At 35.7% G+C, this 24619-nt stretch overlaps 1 protein-coding gene across 1 annotated transcript in view; it reads left to right on the top strand.

The window, feature by feature from the left end:
- Positions 1 to 24619, top strand: part of DopEcR (G-protein coupled receptor DopEcR) — a 313681-nt gene extending 289062 nt beyond the window's left edge. Inside the window, exon 4 of the mRNA XM_071597362.1 lies at positions 14872 to 24619. Within this exon, the coding sequence (XP_071453463.1) occupies positions 14872 to 15695 (824 nt within the window). The 3' untranslated portion in view covers positions 15696 to 24619. The remainder of the gene's footprint in view (positions 1 to 14871) is intronic.

Raw genomic sequence — 24619 nt, 5'->3', positions numbered from 1 at the left:
GAAGCCTCACCTTGATGGCCCGGCACCGGATCCCATATGCGAAAGCAAATGCGGCGCCGCCCTTTTTTCTTCTCTTCGTCATCGCCATTTTTAAATCTTTTGACGTTAATTCCAGATAACATATAGTACTAAGCCGCCATTATTGGAATCAATACGGAAGTCACTGGTTCGATTCCTGATGCAGGATCTTTTGACAAATTATTTTTTCCTATTCATTTTTATGGCATTTAGTGCTTTTTGTCGTAAATATTACAAATATTTTCAAATATACATATATATAAATTTATATATATAATATAATATAATACAATATGTATATATATAATATAATATATAATAATAATATATATTTTATAATGATATTTATATATATATATATATCACAGTAGTCAACCCGAAGGTCGGTTTAGTGGGTGATGCCAGTAGGAGTTCACCCGGTACTAAGCCCTATACGGCGTGTGAAATTCACACATCAGCGTAGGGGGGCCAGTTCCTTTCCCTGTGCCGGTTATGGTTTCCCAGGAAGACCTGGTACCCGAAAAATCACTTTAAGCTTGGGTGGAGCTGCAGGTGCCCAGAGTGCCTTGCCCGGTAATCGAACCCGGGACTCCCCGGTCAGCAGTCCAACGCTCTACCCGTTGGACTACCGCGAGCCACTATAAATATACATAATATTATATATTATGCATATATATTATATTATATATCATATATAGTTTAAACACAGTAATAAACCCTTAAGGTCGGTTTAATAGGTGATTTTAGAGTTCACCCAGCATAAAGAAGCCCTATACGGCTTGTGAATTTCACACATAAGTGTTCGTGGGCCAGTACCTTTCCTTGTGCCGGCAATGGTTTTTTATTTATTATTTTTTATAGGTCTACCCATGTTTTTAACACATATATACAGCATGATTTGAATATACGTATCATGTTGTTGAATATTGCTGCATGGAAGTACTTTTTTCGTGTGATTAAAATTTATCGAGTGCATGATCTAACTAATGTTAATTTTGACATGATTTGGTTTTGCATATGGTCTTATTCTGTTTTACGGTTGGTGACTTAGCACCCCACGCCGCCGCGGCGACTTGCGGTGTATTATGTGTATTTAACTTTCTTTATCTTTCTTTATCAAGGTACACCAACAAAACTCATTGATAGAGTTTTAGTCTGTTTTCGAGTTGTAAACTCTAATTACGAGCTTGCTTTGCATATTAATATAAGATTTTTCATGATGTAAGTCAAATATATTTTAATCAGAAACATAGATTTTATGATAAATTTAAATTGAACCATTAATTTCTGAAATAATTATCAAAAAAATAATTTTGCCATTATTATGTCACATTAAAAGTTGAAAATCTATTATTAAGTGTTGAATGAAGTTTCGATAGCCTCGGTTAAAGAGATGGATTTTGTAAGTCACTGCTTTCTTAATTTATTAAAAGTCGGAATGGATTAAAAGAAGAAAAAGTCAAATTCCCAAAAATGGTCTGAACATGCGACACGGTACTCACATATCTACTTAATAATAAATTTATTATTTATTTACTGTGTGGACCATTTGGTTACTCAACTTTTGGTCTTCAATTGTTCAGTTGCCATTGAAAACGAATTAGACTAGCTTTTCGCACTTAAATTCTTTTTAGGGTCGTGACTTCTGTGTTTTGAACCTTTAACGAAAACTACCACATTTGGGTCTTTTGATATTTGAGGTAAAGTTGACGTAGTGCTAAGCCCTATACGGCCAGTTCATTTTCCTGAGCCACCAATGGTTTCCCGAGAATATCTGGTGCCCAAATAATCACACAACTAGGTGGAGTTGAGGGTGTCCGGAGAGGCTTGCCAGGGACGCAGGCTTATATATATGTTTACAGGTATATATATATATATATATATATATATATTTATAATATATATATATATATATATACATATATATATACATATATATATATATATATATATATATATATACATATATATATATATACATAAAATCAACTTAAAAATAATCAATTAAAATTCTTCATACATGAATGTTTTAATACTTTTATTATCATTTATTATTGTATTTATATATTTATTACATGCACATGGTCTGTCCCAAAAAAGAAGTAGAATAAATCTGGGAAAAAATTGCTGTAGATCAAAGTACATATTGATAAAATTCTTAATGAGAGCACCCTTATGCATCGACACACACCAATGCCAATGCCTCCGCCAAATATGGCATGCTTCCTGTAATGCATCAACAGGAACCTCATTTAGGCATCTCGTTTTGTCCTTTTTGGCATACTCCAGTGGTCCATGGTTGTACTCAACGGAGTTATACTTGGGTCATACTCAAGGACCCATGTCTCGTCACCAGGTACCACCTATTTTGAAAAATTCTGGTCACTTTGACAGCGGTCCAAGTGGTCCGAAGAAAGATTGTCACGCAAGCAGTCTTCCGACAGCACTTTGGGGACCATCTAGCGCGCACCTTTCTCATGGCTAAATCTTGTGTATGAATGCAACACACCGTGGTTTTCTGAATACTGCACTCTTCTGCCGACATCAATCGTTTTACTTATTTTTTGGCGCAGGCCCTGTATTATTATTCATGTATTCACTATTATATCAATTACTGGTATGTATGCTTTGATATATTTATCAAAACAATCTTCTTAAATAGGTAAGAGGGTTTACGTTTTACCAATGGAAAAGTAATGTTAAAAAGTGTTTCATTAAGTCACTCATACTATTTTGAATATACCCATGTCTCCGTTCCCTTTCGGAATATTCTTCGACGAGAAAAGCCTGATTCTGAGCTACAAAAGTGATTTAAAAAGTTTATTTATTTATTTCCAAACATTATTCACATACAGCGTTGAAATATATAACAAACATGAAAGAGGACAAAATACAATAACAGTATCACAATAAACAACGAGAACCGAACATGGACAGGGAAAAAATTTAATTTGTTGAAAGGTGGCATAAAGCTTGGGTGATTAAATGGTTGCATGATAAATTAAAAGGATCGACAGTTTGAAGGAGCGAATTTAGAAGGGAGGAGAGGCGAAATAAAGGTGAGCGCTTGATGAGATATATTTTGGGAATAGGCAGATGGAGTAGGGAGTGGGTGCAGGTGGATTGAGTTGGTATCCTGAAGTGGAAGAGAGAGAGAGAGAGCAGTTCAGGGCAATCAATAATCGAGTTTAGGGTGTAGTGAAGGAGTTTTAAATCAGCTTTAAGTCGGCGGTTTTGGGAACTAGAAAATGATAAAGGAGACAAAACTGCAATTGAGGACATTACGGAAATGTGGGACTCGGTTTTTGACTATTTTGTCAAAGAAGTGAGAGATGCTATCGAGGCATTTGAGATTATTTGGGGATGAGGTGGACCAAATTGGGGAGCAATATAGTATGATACTATGGGGAGGAAAATTGTTGAAAAGTACGAATGGAGTGCAATCGGATCTTAAATTCTGTGAAACCGTAAAGAATGCGTTAATAGGGACACTGTTTTATTTTTTACAGTCTGTATGTGGTCGGAGTAATTTAGTTTATGGTCAGTTAAAACTCCAAGGTCTTTCATGGCTGTTACGCTATTTAAGGGAGTTGAGTTAATTGTGTAGTAGAACATCAGGGGTGTTATTTCAGAGCAAGAGTCATGATATTGTATTTTCCAGGGTTTAAGTTAAGCTTCCAGGTATCACACCATAGGGAAATTTGATTTAAGGCAAGTTTAAGGTGAATACAGTCAGAAGTTTTGTTATTTCCTTGTAAATCTTACAATCATCAGCATAGAGAAGGGAATGGACCTGAGAGGAAAGAAGTCGGGAAGGAAGATTATTAACAAATAAATTGAAAATATATGGTCCAAGGACACTGCCCTGGGGAACTCCAGACGTCACAGTAGACCAAGAGGAAGAAGCATCCGAGGTTATCACTCGCTGGTTTCTGTGGGTGAGAAAGCTAGAAAGAAGGCTGAGGAACACACCACGTATGCCGAACTATTGGCTGAGTTTATGAAGGGGTTGATGACGCAGGGCGTCGTAAGCCTGGGAGAAGTCAAGGTATATGGCATTAAGTTGACTTGATTTGTCTATTGCCATGACGGCGTGGTGCTGAAAGATAAAGATTTGTCAGGCCTGATCTGCCTGGGAGGAAACCATGCTGCCGGGAAGATACAAACGGGCAGGTGAAATAATAAATCCTGTTGAGAATGATACGTTCACAAACGGAAGACAAGATTGGAAGCCATGAGATAGGGCGATAGTTTGAAACATCATTCTTGGGACCTGTTTTGATGCATCGGAATGATATTAGCGCATTTCGATTATGGAGGGAAGGTTCCTAGGGAAAAAGAGCGATTAAACAAGATGGCTACAGGTTGGGAAAGGGCTGAAGCGCAATTGCGAATAAATTTTGGGCTGAGAGCATCTGGGCCAGGTGGGCGGTGGAGGCATATTTTGCAGAGGCATTGAAAAACTTCCCGGGAGTCTCTCTGTTAGTGGGATAGGAAATGATTGATGTTAGGAAAAAGGGAATGGGCAGGGGTAATACTAAGGTTAGAAGCAGGCTGCAGGCAATCGGAAAAGAATTTTAAGAAAGAGGTATGGTCTTTCTGATCCCGCGGCATTTTTGGTACCATAGCAGAGTGCTTCGGGAATTTGAGGACGATTATGGCGCTGATTGATTAAGGACCAGATTTTTTGGGGCTAGAGGAAATCTCTGAATGGAATAGAAATGAACGACTTACTTTAGAGAAACTTTTTTTTCCAATGTAGTCTCCCTGAACACCAATGCGTTTGGTCCAGCGATGTTCCAAAGTCTTGATCCATCTCAAAAATTGAGATTCCATCAGGACCGCTAAATATCCGTCTACGTTGAAACACGACTACACCTCGACACATAGTAATCCCGAGGAATCCGTCCAGCCTCCTCCGAGGCAAGGACGCACAAGTCGTCATTCTCCTTTGTTGCTGATCTTAACACAAGTTTCTGCATCTATGGAGAGCACAGGAAAGCGGAGACACGAAATTTATTAAAATACGACTTTACTTATGCATGGGGGACGGAGGAAGAGGGACATTCTTATGAGAGTTTTTATGCTTCTGAGGTTTTGCTGAGTTCACAAAAAGCATAAGAAGTGATATCCTTCTCTACTTCTAACTTAACCCATGACAATGGCACGAGTGACCAACGGCGTGTAAAATTCACATATCACGGTAGGAGGGGTGGTGGCACTTCCTATTCCTGTGTGGCCAATTTTTCCTCAGTAAGAAATGATACAGGGACTGACCCTACCGTAATATGAGAATTTCACACGTCGGCTTAGTGTAGGGTGAGCTTTACCTAACCTGGGTTATATATATTTTGTGTGTGTGTGTATATATATATATATATATATATATATATATATATATATATATATATGTTTGTGTGTGTGTCTCTCTTTGTGTGAGAGAGAGTTTGTGTGTAGGGGGTCGCGGTAGCAGGGGTGGAGCGTTGGAGCGGAGGGCCGGGGTTCGAGCCCAGGGCAAGCCTCTCTGGGTACCCTCAGCTCCACCCAAGCTTTGTGTTTTTTCGGGTACAAGGTCGCACTTGGAAACCATAACCGGCCCAGAGAGAGGAACTGTCCCCCCTTATTACCCTGCTAATGAGTGAATTTCACACTCCGTATAGGGCTTAATACTGGGTGAACTCTACCATCACCTACCAAACCGACCTTCGGGTTGATTACCGTGTTTATGGTTTAAATATACCTGTATATTAGTATAAGCAACCCTACTTTTGCTCATTGGAACCATTCTCCTTGCAAGCAGGTCATCCAGTTTCAAAACACACCTCCATTTGCAACACATATTATTTTACAACTGCAATGAATGTATAAAAATGGGCCAATGCTTGCCACTCTTCCCCATTTAATTCCCAATTAAACTGAAAACGTGAGAGCCCTTTTGTATTTTCATTTAACCCTCCCTTTCTTCCTTTGTGTTACCTGGTTACCCCATCGTGAATTTCCAAATTTGTTTGTCTTTTTTATGCGTACCAGGTCTGTTCAAAAAGTCCCCGTACAGATATTTTACAAAAAAATAATATTTCACTAACAAGTTATTGGTAAGGGTCCCCTTCACAGTAGTCTTCTCCTCAACTAATACACTTGTAAAATTCTTTTTTTTTGGTCACGGCTGTACCACGCATTTTTTTATGTGGTTCGCTTCCGTGAGCCTCTTTTCAAACCACAGAACTAACTTTGCTTTATGTCTGCCTCGGGAGAGCATTATCTCAATTGTATCTCGTGTTATTTATCAGATTTATTACTTTAATAAATCGTAATGTTGCCAACGCTTCTTTATCTCAACTACTTGTATGTCATCGACGTGTCATCAACTCATTGTGCCTCATCCATACAATTTTTGAGTTTTAAGTTTCCATGCTGTTTTTTCCTGATGTTATTGCCATCCGGCAAACAGGATTGAATATTTTCTGCCTTAATGGAAAATACTTTAGTTTGCTAGCGCCATTGGGCCAATTTCGCAAGTGGGGAAAATTCAATCGGAAAGATAAAATCAATTTTCTTGGTCATCCCCGATATAGCATTACGCTCTCTTATTTATCGATAAACAAGCATGTTTTTTTAATATTCCCCTTGGGTCCACACTGTTTACGAGATAAGATTTTGCTCCTCACCCCTGGGTTCCAGGTTTTCAAGATGCACGGTTCAAGCAGCACCGTCCGTAAGTATTATACGTGGTCCTCGAACCAAGGCAACCCATCAGGCTAACTCGCACGTCTTCATTCCATACCATCTCGAAATTTCAATAAGCTGGTTATATTGAAGCTATTTATAAAACTTTATTTACATTAGGCTTTAAAAAAATCATATCGTATTAATCAGGTGAAATTCCCAATCAATCAATATGTAAGAGTGTTCTACTCACAGTTTGAAATCTCACGGTCAATTTTCATTTCCAAATTTAGAGAATTCGACTGACAAACCATAATGATGCAATAATTTTTCTGGAATCCCTTACTCCTTTTTATGAGTGGTAACTTTCTCCATAAATTCTGAGCAAGGAGAATATTGCACATATTATTATTAATCTATGAAAATTTAGATAAATTTTTATTTCAAATATTATCACGAATCACGTTCAAAATCAACCACGGACCGTTTTCCCGACTTTTAAATTGTTGCTGTTACGCATGGATTGAGTGGGAAGGCGCTGAGTTTAAGTTTTTAGAATTGTTGAAGAGAGAAGAAACCTGAAATGACGCATACAATCATATCCCCGGATATTGTTTCGTGCTCGTAAAGTTCTCGCCAGATAATAATTACTCTCAACCCATGTTCTACGTTGTTGAACGTCTTTTGTGCAAACATCTCTCACGATTCATGCTACGATTAGGTTTAATGTATGTTGGTAGCCATAACCGGAGCCTGCAATGTTTACCAATCCATCTATATATCATGAGTCGTCATATTGTTCTCATCTAAATGAATTTATGTACTACTGTCAGCCATGGCAATTGTAATAGAAAAAAATCCCAATTTTTCTGCAGTGAAAAGTACGGAGTCTAAAAATTATGGAGTAATTAGTTACATACCACGAGAGTTCTGACAGCGTGATGGACCAATGGATAACGTGACATGAGCTAGTCAAGCCCCTGTTTACGATCCCCGAATAACAGACCTTTACACCTCCAACTTCACCCAAAATGTGCGATTGTGTAAGGTATCAGATAGTCCCAGAAAACCAAATGGTGGCTCAGGAACTAACCCATTTCCCTGATACGAAATGTGTACATTTTTCTCAGCGTATAGGGCTTAGAATGAGTGGGTGAGCTCTGATTTATAATAGGTAAAATCTAGGAAACTTGAGCTCTAGGGTCTCGTAAAATGACAACTCAAAGGAAAACCTCTATAGCCGTAATAAGTTAGCACCATTTGTCTCGCAAATGAAACTAAATTTGTTGTGATGGTTTGTGGGAAAAGAAATCCCACGACATTGACCATCCACAACCTCTTAACCAGAATAACCCTATTTTTGTGAATGTTACTTTCTCTTGCCCTTAACACCCTCGTCTTTCCTTCTTTGTTTTATATCTCTCTTGGCGTTGCTCAATTTGAGTAATATTCTCCCAGGAGTGAGGCCATTTTCTGATGTTTGACTGCTTGTTTACCTGAGTGCTTGTGAGTTGTCAGCTCAGTGGTTGTTCCTAGCGTGGAATATATACTCGCTCACAGGCATGGATAGTTTATATCTGTTCATAAGTACAAGTATCCTTAACTGAGTCCCTTTAACCCTGTGAAGGATCCCAATTTGGTTTGAATGTTTGAGTCTGTATTTGGTCGCTGGCGAGGAACTAAAATTCCAACAAGCTGATACAGAAGGGTGTTCTAGTTGAGAAGTTGGCCGCTGTCGAGAATTAGGAATACATAATTTATTTCGGTTTAATCACAAATCCTCAACATGACCTTAGAGAAAACAGATTTTGCGATCTGAGATTTTACAAAAATGGCTATTTTGTGCGTTCATATTGTATTCAGTGTTGAAAATCCCTTCATTCCGTCAAAAATATCCCTCGTCTTACAATTCAACTATTTTAGAGTGTAAAAATGATTCGCCTCCACCGTGATTCGAACCCGAATCCTTCGATTTCCGGCCGAATGCTTTGCCCAGTTAAGCTATCGAGGCATCTTCTTACACTCCGATATTTTTACGGCCGGACATCGAGGGATCCGGGTTCAAATCCTGGTCAAGGCGAGTATTTTTACACTCAAATTCTTTACAATTGTTCCATTCTAGTGCTCATATAGATGACTCTGTTTAAAGTTACTATCGCGGCATCTACCGCAGTTTCTTGGAATCTCTCGTCTTGTTTGCTCGGCTCAGTGCTTAATCGTTTTGGTGAGAAAATACGACGTAGCCTGAAAATATATTCTTTGCATTTATGGTCTAGGGAAGATATACTGCTGTTATTTTGTTGCGAACCGCCCTGCAGCCTAATTTGTTACTCCCCCAAAATTATCAGATAAGTGTACGCTCACATGCTTTTCATCTTAACTACCATAATCTGCCTATAATCACTTTCATATCCTCCCATTTGTGAGAATAGAAATTACAACTCCTTCATCACTTAAACATTTAACTGATCAAAAACAACCGTAGGAAGCGTGCAAATTTATAAATTTAAGGTATATGAAGCGAAATTATAGGCGATGATTGGAAATTTAAAAAAAATGTTTAATCTCTTAATGTAATAAATTGCCCTAGTCATTATTAAATGTAGTTTTTCTACCGTTGGTGATTTGAAAATTTTAATTTGAGCTATTGAGGTATTTTTAATACGATAATTATGAATTCAACAATTTCAGAGTGTAAAAATCATTCGCCTTGACTGGGATTCGAACCCAGATCCCTCAATATCCGGTCAAAATTTCAGAGTTTAAGAGGACGCCTCGGCAGCTTAAGTGGCTAAAGCAATCGACCGGATATTGAGGGATCTTGGTTCGAATCCCAGTCAAGGAAAATGATTTTTACATTCTGAAATTGTTGCATTGAAATGCACATTAGCGGATGACTCCGTTAAAAGTTACTGTTGCGGCATCTCCCGCAGTTGAATTAGTCAAACGATAATTATCATTTAAATTGTCCTTTAATAGATAACGTGTAGTTTATTTTACCCATTTGAGTGCTAGCTATAGGACATAATTAATACCTGACTCATCGTCCATTTGTGGACGTATGCATCACGTGGAAGTAGGAAATATATATTTATTGGTTGAAAAAATTTGCGAAAACCATGTAAATTTCCACGTAAGTAACACATTGAACTCTTGTTTCCAGATGAAATTGAAAAGAGGAAATAAATAGTTCCTCAAATATTTTTTAGATGTCTTGTTTCTTGGAAAGGAATATTACGGAAAAAGTGGGGAAAGGGGAAGGAGAAAAAGAATCGATTCTTCCGCCATGCTGATACTACGTCATACATTGAAAATTTCTTCAGGTAGATTCACATTTTACAAGACTTGGATCAACCTAACCGTTCTCACCTATCATACACAATCGGCCATATCCAAAGCCTAATTTACATTCAGCCCAGGAAAGGGAGTGTTGTCTACGAATATTCTGTCGAAAGGTTGAAGCAGATAACCTTCTCACGTTTAGTATGTGTTATCGCCGCATCGAGGCGGAGCGCCCCTGGTTTGTGTCGTGGCCGCTTAATAGTAAAAAGACGAAATGACTGCCGAAGGCCACCAAGATAAATGGAAGCAAGGGGAAGGGGCCGGATTATATTACGTTCTTGAAAGGACGAAGCGGTGTGATTCTGTTCCCTTGTTCTTTTAGATACACGCCAAGGTAAATGCCATTAATTGTTTCACCCCACTTTTTTTACGAACCATGCCGTTTACGCCTGCATTTATTCGAGATACCGCATGTTGGGTGGTAATGAACAGTAAATTGCCTGCTTATACGGGGCCGTCTGCTCCTATTCGCCAGCATCTCTCAATTGTGAAAGATGGGAGTTGCATAAATTCCGTTGAATAAATTCCTTACGATTGCCTAGCTCTGCTCGTGCTAAAAAAACTCACAAAATCGATGTTTAATTGGTATAGAGAAAGCGGTCAAAGAAACTGACGATGAAATTTAATAATTAACCGATCAAATGCAACCCTAAAAGTATAAAATTTTCTTCCAACTAAATCTTTTGGTATTTCTGATCTAAATAATCATTTGTTACTTTTCATGTGATCTGATATTATTATACCTCGAAGGAAATGCATTTCTTATTGATGTAACGTACATTTTTCCTTATGTGGATAACGGTTTATTTAAAAATTATTCTTTAGTAAAATGGATGCGAGGAAGCTCGCAGAATACAGAAGTTGATCATATGTCGAATATAAAAATTAAAATTTAGTGTGCACCCTCGTCTGATAGTTGCCTAGTTCAGTCCATGATCCCATCCAGAATGACATTTGTTTGGTTAGGCACTCACTGTTATAATTAATGTATTTTAATGATTTCCATAAAAGGTATCGGGAAAAGTTTCGGAAAAATGGATTTATTTCAGATATTGCGACAATGCCACAAAATTCATCAAAGTACATTCCTTAAGAGCGTCGATAAACTTTTGCCAGAGCGGCTTTTCTACAACTCGAAAGCTTCTTGGGTGGCAAAAGATCCTTAAGGGTACGCGTGCAAGCTCCTTGGACGGATCTTAGGGTCTCTCGCGGTTTCCTTTGAAGAAGGATTTTACTTTTATAGGGAATATGGATTAAAGACTGCTGGTGCCAAGTCGGGCGTGTGATATGGTTGGGGAATCGTCGCGATGCCGTTGCAGAAGGTCTTTGCTAGCAGACACTCGACTCTAATCTTGGTTGTCCATCCGTAAGAACTTCGGTAGGCCTATTTTAGCGCAGATCTTTCGCATCGCTTTTTGCACTGTCTCTGTCTTGTCAATGCCGGTACACAATTGGCGATCATGCACACACTTAAAGGATGGTCTGAAGTCAGCACTTCATCCACACGTCAGGGAAAAATTATTGCCGATACTATTTTACAAATCTTTTATGAGTCATATGAAAATACATTGCAACTCACAAAGAAGAAGTTCATTCAACGATGAAATTTCCTTTGTTAAGGAATGGGATTAGATTTTGAATATTTCACTATATTCCTATTTTACATGAGGGCGGAGTGAAAAATGAAACTCGTACGATAAATTCCATGTAATACATCTTAGTTTTTATGGTATACACACCCACCAATGTGAAATCCAACAGGAAGGATCAGTAATAGGCTTGCCGCATTGAAATCTGCTCGTCGAAATTTTATTTTGGACAACAATCACCTACGTAACAATGATAAAAACATCCACCATGATGAAATTTATATGAAATTCAACTGAAATGGTATTTTTAAATTAAAAGTGCGTACATTAAGACATGGTTAAGAAATGTTATGAGTTGAATATATATTTTGCAATTTCCATGAGTTTCGCAAATTAAAAAAATAATACACGAAAAAATATATCGCTATATTTATACCTTTTTAATATAAAAAAGGAAATAAAATATATAAAAATGAAAATACAGTTTCAGCCTTTCCTTTCATAGAAAATCTATCTCCATACAAATGAAATTCACGGAATATGAACTCGAGAATAAACCAATGATGACATGGCGGATGATGGTCAACAATGGTGACATAAAAGGCAAATGTGACTAAGCGACTTTAACGGTGCCGCACGGACCGGAGGAGCCGATAAGTGATGATAAGCCGATGGTGAGAAGCCTCACCTTGATGGCCCGGCACCGGATCCCATATGCGAAAGCAAATGCGGCGCCGCCCTTTTTTCTTCTCTTCGTCATCGCCATTTTTAAATCTTTTGACGTTAATTCCAGATAACATATAGTACTAAGCCGCCATTATTGGAATCAATACGGAAGTCACCGGTTCGATTCCTGATGCAGGATCTTTTGACAAATTATTTTTTTCCTATTCATTTTTATGGCATTTAGTGCTTTTTGTCGTAAATATTACAAATATTTTCATGTATAAATATATTTATTTATTTTATTTTTTATTTATTCAGTATAAGTCCGAAAACAGCGCATTCTGGCCTTTACATCGAACTATTAACAACGATAACAATTATAACATTTACAAACACCCAAGCCCCAGGAGAAAAACTCACCCAGGCGGGAATCGAACCCGCGACCCTTGGAATGGCAGACGAGGACGTTAATAATATATATATATATATATATTATATATATAACGGACGGTATAATATATATATATATTATATATATAATATATATAATATATATAATAATATATATATAATATATATAATAATATATAATATATATAATAATATATATATAATATATATAATAATATATATACATTATATATATATATACATAATAATATATATAATAATGTATATATACATTTTATATATATATATATATATATATATATATATATATATATATATATATATATATTTTATATATATATATATATATATATATATCACAGTAATCAACCCGAAGGTCGGTTTAGTAGGTGATGTCAGTAGGAGTTCACCCGGTACTAAGCCCTATACGGCGTGTGAAATTCATACATCAGGGTAGGGGGGCCAGTTCCTTTCCCTGTGCCGGTTATGGTTTCCCAGGAAGACCTGGTACCCGAAAAATCACTTTAAGCTTGGGTGGAGCTGCAGGTGCCCAGAGTGCCTTGCCCGGTAATCGAACCCGGGACTCCCCGGTCAGCAGTCCAACGCTCTACCCGTTGGACTACCGCGAGCCACTATAAATATACATAATATTATATATTATGCATATATATTATATTATATATCATATATAGTTTAAACACAGTAATTAACCCTTAAGGTCGGTTTAATAGGTGATTTTAGAGTTCACCCAGCATAAAGAAGCCCTATACGGCTTGTGAATTTCACACTTAAGTGTTCGTGGGCCAGTACCTTTCCTTGTGCCGGCAATGGTTTTTTATTTATTATTTTTTATAGGTCTACCCATGTTTTTAACACATATATACAGCATGATTTGAATATACGTATCATGTTGTTGAATATTGCTGCATGGAAGTACTTTTTTCGTGTGATTAAAATTTATCGAGTGCATGATCTAACTAATGTTAATTTTGACATGATTTGGTTTTGCATATGGTCTTATTCTGTTTTACGGTTGGTGACCTAGCACCCCACGCCGCCGCGGCGGCTTGCGGTGTATTATGTGTATTTACGTTTCTTTATCTAATACTAACACGGATATCTCGACAGTTAAAGCATGTATATGGTTTTCTCGCACAGTTTCACATTTTAAATGGCGCTCTCTCGTAATCAAATGCCAATAGTAAGGATATTTATGCAATACAACCATTATTTTGGATTTGTTGATGCGGCAATGCGCAAGGTACACCAACAAAACTCATTGATGGAATTTTAGTCTGTTTTCGAGTTGTAAACTCTAATTACGACCTATTTATGCATATTAATATAAAATTTTTCCTGATGTAAGTCAAACATATTTTAATGTGAAACATAGATTTTATAATGAATTGAAATTGAACCATTAATGTCTGAAATAATTATCAAACAAATAATTTTGCCATTTGTTTGTCACATTAAAAGTTGAAAATCTTTTATCAAGTGTTGAATGAAGTTTCGATAGCCTCGGTTAAAGAGATGGATTTTGTAGGTCAATTTATTAAAAGTCGGAATGGATTAAAAGAAGAAAATCCCGAAAATTGTCTGAACATGAGACACGGTGCTCACATATCTACCTAATAATCAATGTATTATTTATTTACTGTGTGGACCATTTGGTTGCTCAACTTTTGGTCTTCAATTGTTCAATTGCCATTGAAAACGAATTAGACTAGCTTTTCGCACTTAAATTCTTTTTAGGGTCGTGACTTCTGTGTTTTGAACCTTTAACGAAAACTACCACAGTTGGGTCCTTTGATATTTGAGGTAAAGTTGACGTAGTGCTAAGCCCTATACGGCCAGTTCATTTTCCTGAGCCACCAATGGTTTCCCGAGAATATCTGGTGCCCAAATAACCACCAACTAGGTGGAGTTGAGGGTGTCCGGAGAGGCTTGCCCGGGACACAGGCTTATTTTAAAGCACATTTTGGGGCAAAAAAGTACACCATATGGCCCATGAAATAAATGGATATGTGATAAATAATTTAAGTGTTATTTCAATTCTATATGTGATGATAATTATGGTAGTTTACCGTTCTGTTTTTGGCTGTGACATCGGGTCTAGCTTGACCTTTTGGTTTGCTAGTTAACACATCGTCACGTGTTTCCCTCCTCCCGTTTGCAGGTCAGAAGGAGGCCATCAACTACTACCTGCTGTCCCTGGCCGTGGCTGACCTGCTCATCGGCGTCCTTGTGGTGCCCCTATCCGTCTACCCGGCCATCGCCCAGCAGTGGGTCTACGGTGACGTGGTCTGCCGACTGGCGGGCTACGTAGAGGTCACCCTCTGGTCCGTCAGCATGTACACCTTCATGTGGATCAGCGTGGACCGATACCTGGCCATCCGGAAACCCCTGCGCTACGAGACAGTTCAGACGAAGACGCGATGCCAGTGCTGGATGGTGTTCACATGGATCTCCGCCGTGATGCTCTGCTGTCCGCCGCTGCTGGGCTTCAACAAGCCCCTCTTCGACCGCGACGCCTACGTGTGCATGCTGGACTGGGGAAACATGATGGCCTACTCGGTCACCATCGCCATCCTCGTCCTCGGACCCAGTCTCATCACCATCGTCTACACCTACTCGTACATCTTCATGGTGATGCGCAGGATTAAGAACGGCGTCCCTATGCACGACAAGGAATACGCGACGGCGCTAACGGAGAACCTCTCCAACCCGAGCCACGTGATGTCCTTCGTGCTCATCGTGGCCTTCTGGCTCTCTTGGACTCCGTACGCCGTCATCCGCCTCTACGAGTACTTCACGGGGTTCCACTTCCAGGTGCCCTTCCTCCACTTCAGTGTCGTCTGGCTCGGCATCCTCAACTCCTTCTGGAAGTCACTCATTTACGTGTCCATGAGCCCACACTTCCGACTGGGCATGCGAATCTTCTGCATGTCCCTGTGCTGTCGCTACAAGGCTCGGCAGCGGGAGCTTATGGATGATGACTGATTCCCCTCTCACCCAGGAAGAGTCTCAAAACGAGTCTTGGTTGTTTTTTTTCTCCCGCTGTGTGCTTCTTAGTTCGATACGCTGTCGACCACTGTGAGTTTGGGCATTGATTACCGGAGGAGCGGAAAGAGAGAGAACGAGAGAGAGAGGTAGGTAAGGAAGGGAAAGATGAAGGTCGCATAGCATTGAAGAGATATGAAAAGAAAAAAAAGCATGGCGGAATTGTGGGTGAATGGTGATGAACTTGAACTGGTTTGCGTGTGTGTGCGTGGGTGTGTGCGCGCGTGCTTGCGTGTGCGTATGTGTTGTTCACTGCTCATTCTAGCGCCACCCCATCCCCATCACAGCCATTTTGCACCTCGTTTGATATCCCAAAGTCAAACATGATGATGACTGGAGTATTCTAAAAAAGTTGCTGTTCCGAGAAAGTAAATCTCCTAGGAAGCTTTCATAGATTAGTCCAAATTCAATAATTTGGAAGATTATAGGGTTTTAAAAGAGAATGAAAATGTATTTATTATCATTGTTACTAAGGTGTTATTGGTTGATAGAATTTTGATAAAAAAAACTTAAAAATTAATGACAGTCAATTGGGATAGTTGATATGGGGGACAAATGCTTATTGACTCTATCATTTCTTGTGTGTTGGGATTTGTTTTTTTTATTTTTTAAGGGTTGTCGATTTTTATCGACTAATTTTCTTAAGGTGATGGATGCTTTGAATTGTAATAGACTCCTTCAAATTCCATCAGCCATCATTCCTAAGTTCATTTCTTCTTGAAATGATTACTGAAATAGAATTAAATTAATAATAATAAAAATATTCAAAGAGACACTTCATCTTAAAGATGCCACTCTAACTTGCAGAGTGTGTTTTATTTGTGGCCACAATGTCTAAATACTATATATATATATAATAATTAATTAAGTCTGTCAATATGAAATGGAGTAAGATCATTAACATGCCTTGATGCACTTCAAATATCAATTAAAATAGTCATATCTATTCCTAGATCTTCTAAGATATTTATAATAAGAGAAAATCAGGGACACTCCATAAAGTGTATAATTTTAATGATATCTTTATTTTATATTTGAAAATTGGGGCTGGAATTGAATAATTTAAAAAACTCCAATTTATTGGTAGTTTTCTTTGGTGGGTTATCATAACTTAAGAGGTAGTTTTGAAATGGCAATAATTTTAAGTTATGCCAGCCAGAGATGATAATACATGATATACCCAGCCCTGTAAAAATTGATTCAATAAAAATTAAAACAACTATAAATATGACTCAGGGGAATTTTTGGCTGAAGTCAGCAATAACTGGTAGGTGAGATTAACAGTATAATAGTTTTCATTAATTTTAATTATAGTTAAAGCCAGTAAGAACTGACTCTGGATAAAACTTCCTTGTGTTAATAAATTCAGTTTCATACACCTATGTTTTCTTAGCAGAGTATTTTTAATATTAGTATTATAAGCCTTATTAGTATTATAAGTTGTCTTTCAGTGTTTTGTTAAACCAGTTCTTGGTTTCTATGTACTGAATGTACTATAAAATATATAATTGCAGGGATATCCAAATCTATTCTTCAATTAAAATAAGAGTGGCAGGTCTATCCCTAGCTTGTTGAAAATCTGAAGGTGAAACACTTTGTGGCTTACTACCTAATGATTCCTAAACACAGCTGCGTGAGAATTACCCAGTTGCCCAGGTACAATACACATTGCAAATAAAACCAAAACTATGTCCAAAACATGGAGATTTTTATGTCTTTGAACATGTGCTCCTTAGTTTTGAGCATAATTAACTACTTAAGGTGATGATGGTCTTGAGGAAGCAAACGTGAATAGGCAGAGGGAGGGTCCTTCAGGATTTCTAAGGAAGAATGATGCTTAATTCAGGAAATCCTTGAAAAAATACGACAGCCTGTAAAGTGGTGATCTCAAGTATATGTTGAACTCATTGGTTTTCATGTGATATAACCCTTGAAGGATACAGAATAATACCTAAAGGCTCACACATACATGACAATGTATTATGCTTCTTGTCATAAAACTTAATGCAGGAAGTTACTTAGATTTCTTTTATTTTTTAATCATTATTATGCTATAAATTATTTTTGATTAACTGTAAATATTTTCAATGGAATACAATGAATGTATCTACATTTTAAAAAGTAAACAATCTATACTCTTTATCTTGAATATCTAAATGGATATGATTTTATTATTGTTTATTTTATTTATCAAAACTATATCATGCAAATAAAGTATGATCATAATAAAATAATAGCAATTACATATGGCTTAATGCCATCAGGATAACTAAATGTAACATGCTCTAATAATAAATTTAATCTAGCTGCTTAAATGCATTTACATTCAATGATTGCCTGTGAAGGACGTAGCATATATTGCAAGGCTAACATATTAAGTATCATTGGTTATCATTATATTTTAACTTAAGATCATTAGTAACCATTAAAAGCTTTCTACATCACAACTTTATTCTGTGATTGATAACTTATTGTATGTGCTTTAAATGCTAATACTCTAGGAACCTTAAATTGAATACCTACCCACACCTCACACTCATAGATTATCAAAATTAAGCTCAACAATAAATCTGAATTCTCTAACCTTGGGCCACTATTAAAAAGAGGCAGCTTGGATACCTCAGATTGGATATACTCACATCTTAGTATTAAAGTATTAATTTATTTTCTCACCATTCTCGCACAGTTACATGATATATATACTGGGCATTGCCATGCATGTATATAATTAATAATCCCTGAATGTTTTAAGGTTTTTACAATAGGTATTACAGAATCTTAAAAATTAATTACTTGAAATGAAATATACTTTAGTTTAATGCGAAAAACTATAACCTAGTATATGTGATTTTTTCTTTGGTTGTGTTTATTTATATGCCAATTTGGTCATGGGATAAATTGAAAACATGAAAAAACAATTCCAAAGGAGTGTCCAATAATCACTGAATTAGTCATATTTTAGTAATTCCCTAACTTATTGTGAGGTATCTAATTGGTTAAAAGGCACAAGTCATACAATTTCTCTTGATGACATCAATTAAAAGTAATTTACTTCAGAAAAAATTCAGAATGTTAGCATTAGATTCACTCCTTACTTGGCTTGACCTAAAAGTATAAAGTATCCCATTAAAATACAAAAATCATCAATTCCGTTTCATGATGTAATTTCATACCTTTTAAATACATACAATTTTATATATATATATATATATATATATATATATATATATATATATATATATATATATATATATAATTAGTAAGTAGCCTATTGGAAACATTCAGCTACTAACCCAACAGCTCCAGGTTCAAATCTGCATGGTAAAGCTGTGCCTCCTGAGGAAAGCCAAAGCTGTGTAATTTTCTGGACACCCAAAGCTTGTGGTAAACCTCTGGTTGAACAGGGAATAGAACTAGTTCCCCTACCCTGAATATATGAATTGCAGAGGCTGTAATGTGATTAGTATGAGGTACACTCTACCCTGTCCTAATTATGGTTCAATGACTGTAATGATTGAATGATAAGGCAAAACAAGACATGACAAAACAAGTCCTCAAATTGTTTTCTCCATTAAGCATTTGTTGAAACATTTGGATGGCTCTTTGTTGAAACCAAAATAAGGGTAATGAGCACAGGAAAAAGATTCATCCCTTTTGAAACATTATATTTTTTCTTTAAATTTTTATTGCATGAGAGATAATGATTTAGCTAATACGAGCATACCATTCTGTTGAACCGGCCTTCACCAACCCTCTTTTTGCGCTTGAATCTTTTAAATTTTGAATAACTCAAAAGTCCCCAAGATCTACATTAGAAGAAAATTTGGAAATAAATATAATAAAATAAGACATTGAAAATTCAAACCCAAGGTTCAAACTTCACAAAGAGTGCCTCATTAAGGGACCTAAATTTCAGACCAAAGAGTATGTATTGAGCTATTTGAAACATAATGCAAATTAATTTGTGTCTTTAAATTAAAGAGGCATGTAAAGAGCCATTTTTCTGTAACAGGAAGAAGTTACAACAGCAGAAAGGACACCCACATAGGCATATAGTATTTTTTTAAATGGTGACAAAAAATTCACTTCCATCAAAATAAGAATTGGCATGATGGCTCATTTAAAGTATTGTTAATTCAAGCATTAGCCCAAGTTTATTTTATTTTAACGGAATAAGTGTTTTGCATTATGGATTTTCATTGCTCTAAATTCATTGATTTTGAATAAAGAGCTATTAGATAAAGCCCGATCTTCTCTGTGCACTTTAAACTGCTCAATTAAAAAAGAAAGATGAATATTCAAATTGAGCAAGATGAAAATAAAAATAGCATCAATTGATAATTATTTAAATACTTTTTTGAAAATTTGACTTGTATGTGGACTTACTCATAGCCTTAATTCATTAGAAACCAAAAGAGATTCACTGTTAATTTCAAACTTATTCTCCAAATTGTCTTAAACTCCATAATTTGCTCAAAAATTAGTTGTAGTTCATAAATAAAAATTATTCAGTAAGTTTTACATAGATTGTAATTTAAGAAAGAATGATGCTCACATAACCCAATGTTGTGTGTGTACCTATATCTTGGCATCATGTTAAAGGGATATTGTCCTGTTATAAAGAAAATCAACTCAGGTTATTCTGGTGGCTTAAATAAGCTATTTGAAAGAAGAAAAAAATCATGACTCAAAACATTTTTAAATGACAAGTTCTGGACCATCCTTGTGCCCATTTTGAATCAAATATCACAAAATTGCATGAATGTTTTTATTAAATACAATCTATGAGTGTATCTAGTTCCTTTTGTGCTTTCCAGTGTTTTCTTAATTACCTAAAATGCAGTAAAAAATTAAGAAACCCTAAACTTAACCATTAACTGCATATAGCGTGTAAATGTTCCTTTGTAATGCCATAACCCCAAGAGCTTACCACTTAACATGGGGATTCATTAATGAGGGCAATTTAATTAGAAATGTTAAATAAACTGTTGCCTTAGAAAGAAAATTTATAGCTCAATTTGTGATTTGTCTTCACATATCACATAACATTTTCTTTTTTTCGATGTGCCTACATAAAAACAGAGCTTTTAGAATATTTTTTGAATTTGAATTTATGGCAAAGCGTAGATGATGTAAAGGAGACCAATGGCAATGTTAGGTCTCTATGAATGGAAGCTGCTAGGGTAAAGTTTTGAAGTAGGAGACTTTCCTTTGAGAAAACAATATAAACAATCGACTTTACTTTTATGGGCCAAGTTTCATTTAGGCTTCAGAATTTCATATTATTCCACAATATTGCCAGGTAATGGTAATTAAACAGGGTGCTTATAGAATTCATAGATGTAAGCCTGTTAAATGTATTTGGGATGACAAAGTAGTTCAAATTTCATTTCATGAAAACCCATGAAATATTTTCATGATATCTGCTTCAAATGTCATTAGGTGGCTCCTGTAACAATTGTATGGGACTTGCCTGGTTCATTAAAAAATCATTATTTTAAGGTTTCATTCAGCTATTCATATGTTAAAGACCTTTATATGAAGGAGAATTGATGAATTTGTAATGAATCAAATGATTGCAGATAATTTTTCCTATATGTTAATAGATATGACAGTGGTCTAGGGAAAGCATAGGTTACCTAATATAATGGATTTTGTGAGCCCTAAACCAGTTTAACACATGTGAAAGGCCATGAATTAGGTGGTAAGCGATTTTCAATCGTTTTTCTTGTGAATAAATAAAATGAAGCTCTTTCATCTAGCAAGAAGAAATTCTCTCTTGACAGAAAAAAAGGTTTCTTTAATGTGAGAGGAATCCATTTTTAAACATTAAAAAGAATACTGCTTGCAAACAATGTTTGACTCTATGAAAATGAATGTAGAATACATAAATAAATTCTTGCTAATTTACATTTTTCCATAATACTGAGGTTACATGTTCCCACTTATTTTGTTGGCTCAGAGGCATAATGGCTTTGATGGAGATTCAACTGCCCAGTGTAGGTGTTTTATTTTGATTTTTACACAGTATCATTTTCTTGATTAGCTGAAATGGGCTTTTGGCATGGATTTTTCTCAAGTGTTTGTTCTCTTTTACTATCCTTTCATGAATATAACTGATTTTATATCATGAAAAACTCATTTATTAAACAATATTCATGCATATGGTGATGGGAAGATGTTTGCTGAATAGTGATGTGTGCGTAAGAACAATCACCACTCTAGATAAATTTTCTTCATAATATAGAGCAAGAGTATTCAATGAATAATATCGAATTTGTATTAAGGTTGTATTCTGATGCATATAAAGGTGTGGATTTAGGCAGCTCAATCCTTCAACAACCATAATATTTGAAATCATTGGTAAATTTAAGGAAGTGGAAGCCCTCCTCTAAATAATAATAGAGGTTTTTCAGAATTTATGATTAAGGCATGCCAATGCAACTAACATGCATCTGCATCTTCATATGCCCATTATCTCACTCATCAACAAACCATACCTAACTTATTTACGATAAAATAATGGTTTTAAATGTTTTATTTTTGTAAAACAGTGAATGTCAATCATAATCTCCTTTCTGTACCTATATTTCTCTTTGTCTTGTTGTTATATTTGTTATCATAGGAAAAAAATGTTGATGGATTAGTCTTAAGGCTCTATTTTATAATATATGAAATGATGGAAACTCTGTGAACTTGTAGGAACATCTTTTTTTGTTTTGACACTTCCTGTCATCACTTTATAACTTTTTTCTCAAAAAACCATCATAATTCTCTTAAACATAATTATAATTGTCCTAATTAAAAATGAAAAAATTAAATTTTATAATAAAAACTATGTGCAATGTGTTGTTGATGTATGATTGTCATTTGTGTAAGAGTTTTTAACTATTATGAATTTATTGTGCTTAACATTTATTATAATTTGTATCTATTCACTACCTACTTAGTTTAAGAAATTGATGCAACAAAAGCTTTGCCTGCTCTTTTAGGGCATAGCTTGCACATTACTCAAGAGCATGCAGTATTAATCAATGCTGTTGTTGTTCACTCTCAGTTGTTTGTTTCTTTCAATGAAACTACTGTCAATGGAAGATATTTCTCAATGTATGGCTTTGAAAGATCAACAATTTTATTTGTCATCAAATATAAACTATGATGGGAACTCTACTTATAATACTATGGCAGTGTGTATGGTGTCCGTATAGTTTCTAGTGCCGCTGAGGCCACATGTTTCCAATAAGGCCTACTGTCATAAATAAAATGTAAATAGATTCATGCCAGCAAATGGTAATGTTGATGCTAAACTAATTGGTGGCTTTTCGTCATTTATGGGAATTAAAGTTTTTGTCAGTGTGTGAACGGTACATATGTAATTAACTCTGGGTCACTCTATGATTGATTGTGAAACTGCCACCTATAATTCTCAAGAAAAATAAAACCTTCCTTCAATGTTATTCTCCTAATTTGTTGTGGAATGTAAATGACAAATTGTAATCCACAATGCAGTTATGATGTTTAATGGTTACAAATATCTGGTTGAGTGCCATGCTCTAGGGTTTCTTCTACATTATTTAAAAAAAAATGTTAATCTAAAGCCTGAAGTCCCTTATGAAATCAGGCGCAGAGGTAGACATTGAATATGTGAAAGGCAGAAGTAATAAAAGTTGTAGGGTAGAAGTTTTAGAAGACAATAATCAACTGTTGAAAGACAATTAAATCAGAATCAGATAGAAGGACAAAAGGAAGAATAAGGAATGTATGATGGATTGTATTTTATTTGTGACCACAAAGACATTGGGACTTGTAATTATGCTATTTTTAATCTATCAGTGAGTAAAACTTTCCACATGATTTAACACTGATAATTTCAGACACAAACATTCCAATAGCAATCATACCTACCATTTTATATACTACTCTGCATTCCAAATGTTATTAACTTTACCAAAAATTCAGTAATTTCCTTCATTAGTTGAATATCCTCATGTTTAAGTGTGTATTCCCTGTGAGGGCATTAAATAATCAAAGGGGGCTAGATTTCAACTTCCAAATGGCGAAAGAATCCATTTTCCTAAGATATATTTGAATTGGAATAAAGAATGATGCTATTGAAAAAAATTATTGTTCTCTTTCCAGTTGCATTATAAAACAAGTTATGTGAAGGTGAATTAGAATTTGTTAAATTTCCATTAAATGTTTTGAGCAATAAAAAAGTTGCATCTTATGAAATCAAGCTGCATTGTCAACTTAAGATGATAGCATTATTTATTTTTAGCAGCATGATTGAATAATACCTAACAAAAAATTAAGGAGGTCAACATTTTCATTACTAGTGATGCCAAAAAAGGGAAACAATTTCTAACTAGTCTGTAACACCATGCGGTAGGTACAAATTACACGATTCTCATGCTCAGTCTAATTTTGTACATAACAATAGTTTGCTAGTTTTGTACTAGTTTTGTATTACATGTTAAAGATGATGCTATGAGACTGTTTGTGTAGTGTAAGTAGTTTTATGAAAATAAAATTTGTAGTTGCATAGATGGAAAATTATTTTAAAGATATGTATGAATGTCAACCTTGGCAATTGCAAGTATGATTGATTGCTAAGTCATTTATATGCAATTAATTTTAAAGCATGCAACATCAGTTACAATTTTGATATATCACAAATTTATAAAATCATATGTTTTCTTTTAGCCTAAAATACAAACCAATTATGATGGAGAATGGATTATGGCATATGAGGAAACTTTATACATTTTTAAGTATGGTTTGTCCTTTAAACAACTAGGATCATGAAACATTACCTAAATGTGAATTATGAGCTAGGGTGTAATAAAAATGTTTTTATGAGATGA

The sequence above is a fragment of the Hetaerina americana genome, unplaced genomic scaffold (genome assembly GCF_022747635.1).
Source record: "Hetaerina americana unplaced genomic scaffold, ioHetAmer1.1.p SCAF_87, whole genome shotgun sequence".
Taxonomy (NCBI): Eukaryota; Metazoa; Arthropoda; class Insecta; order Odonata; family Calopterygidae; genus Hetaerina; species Hetaerina americana.
This window is presented reverse-complemented; position numbering and strand designations above follow the sequence as displayed.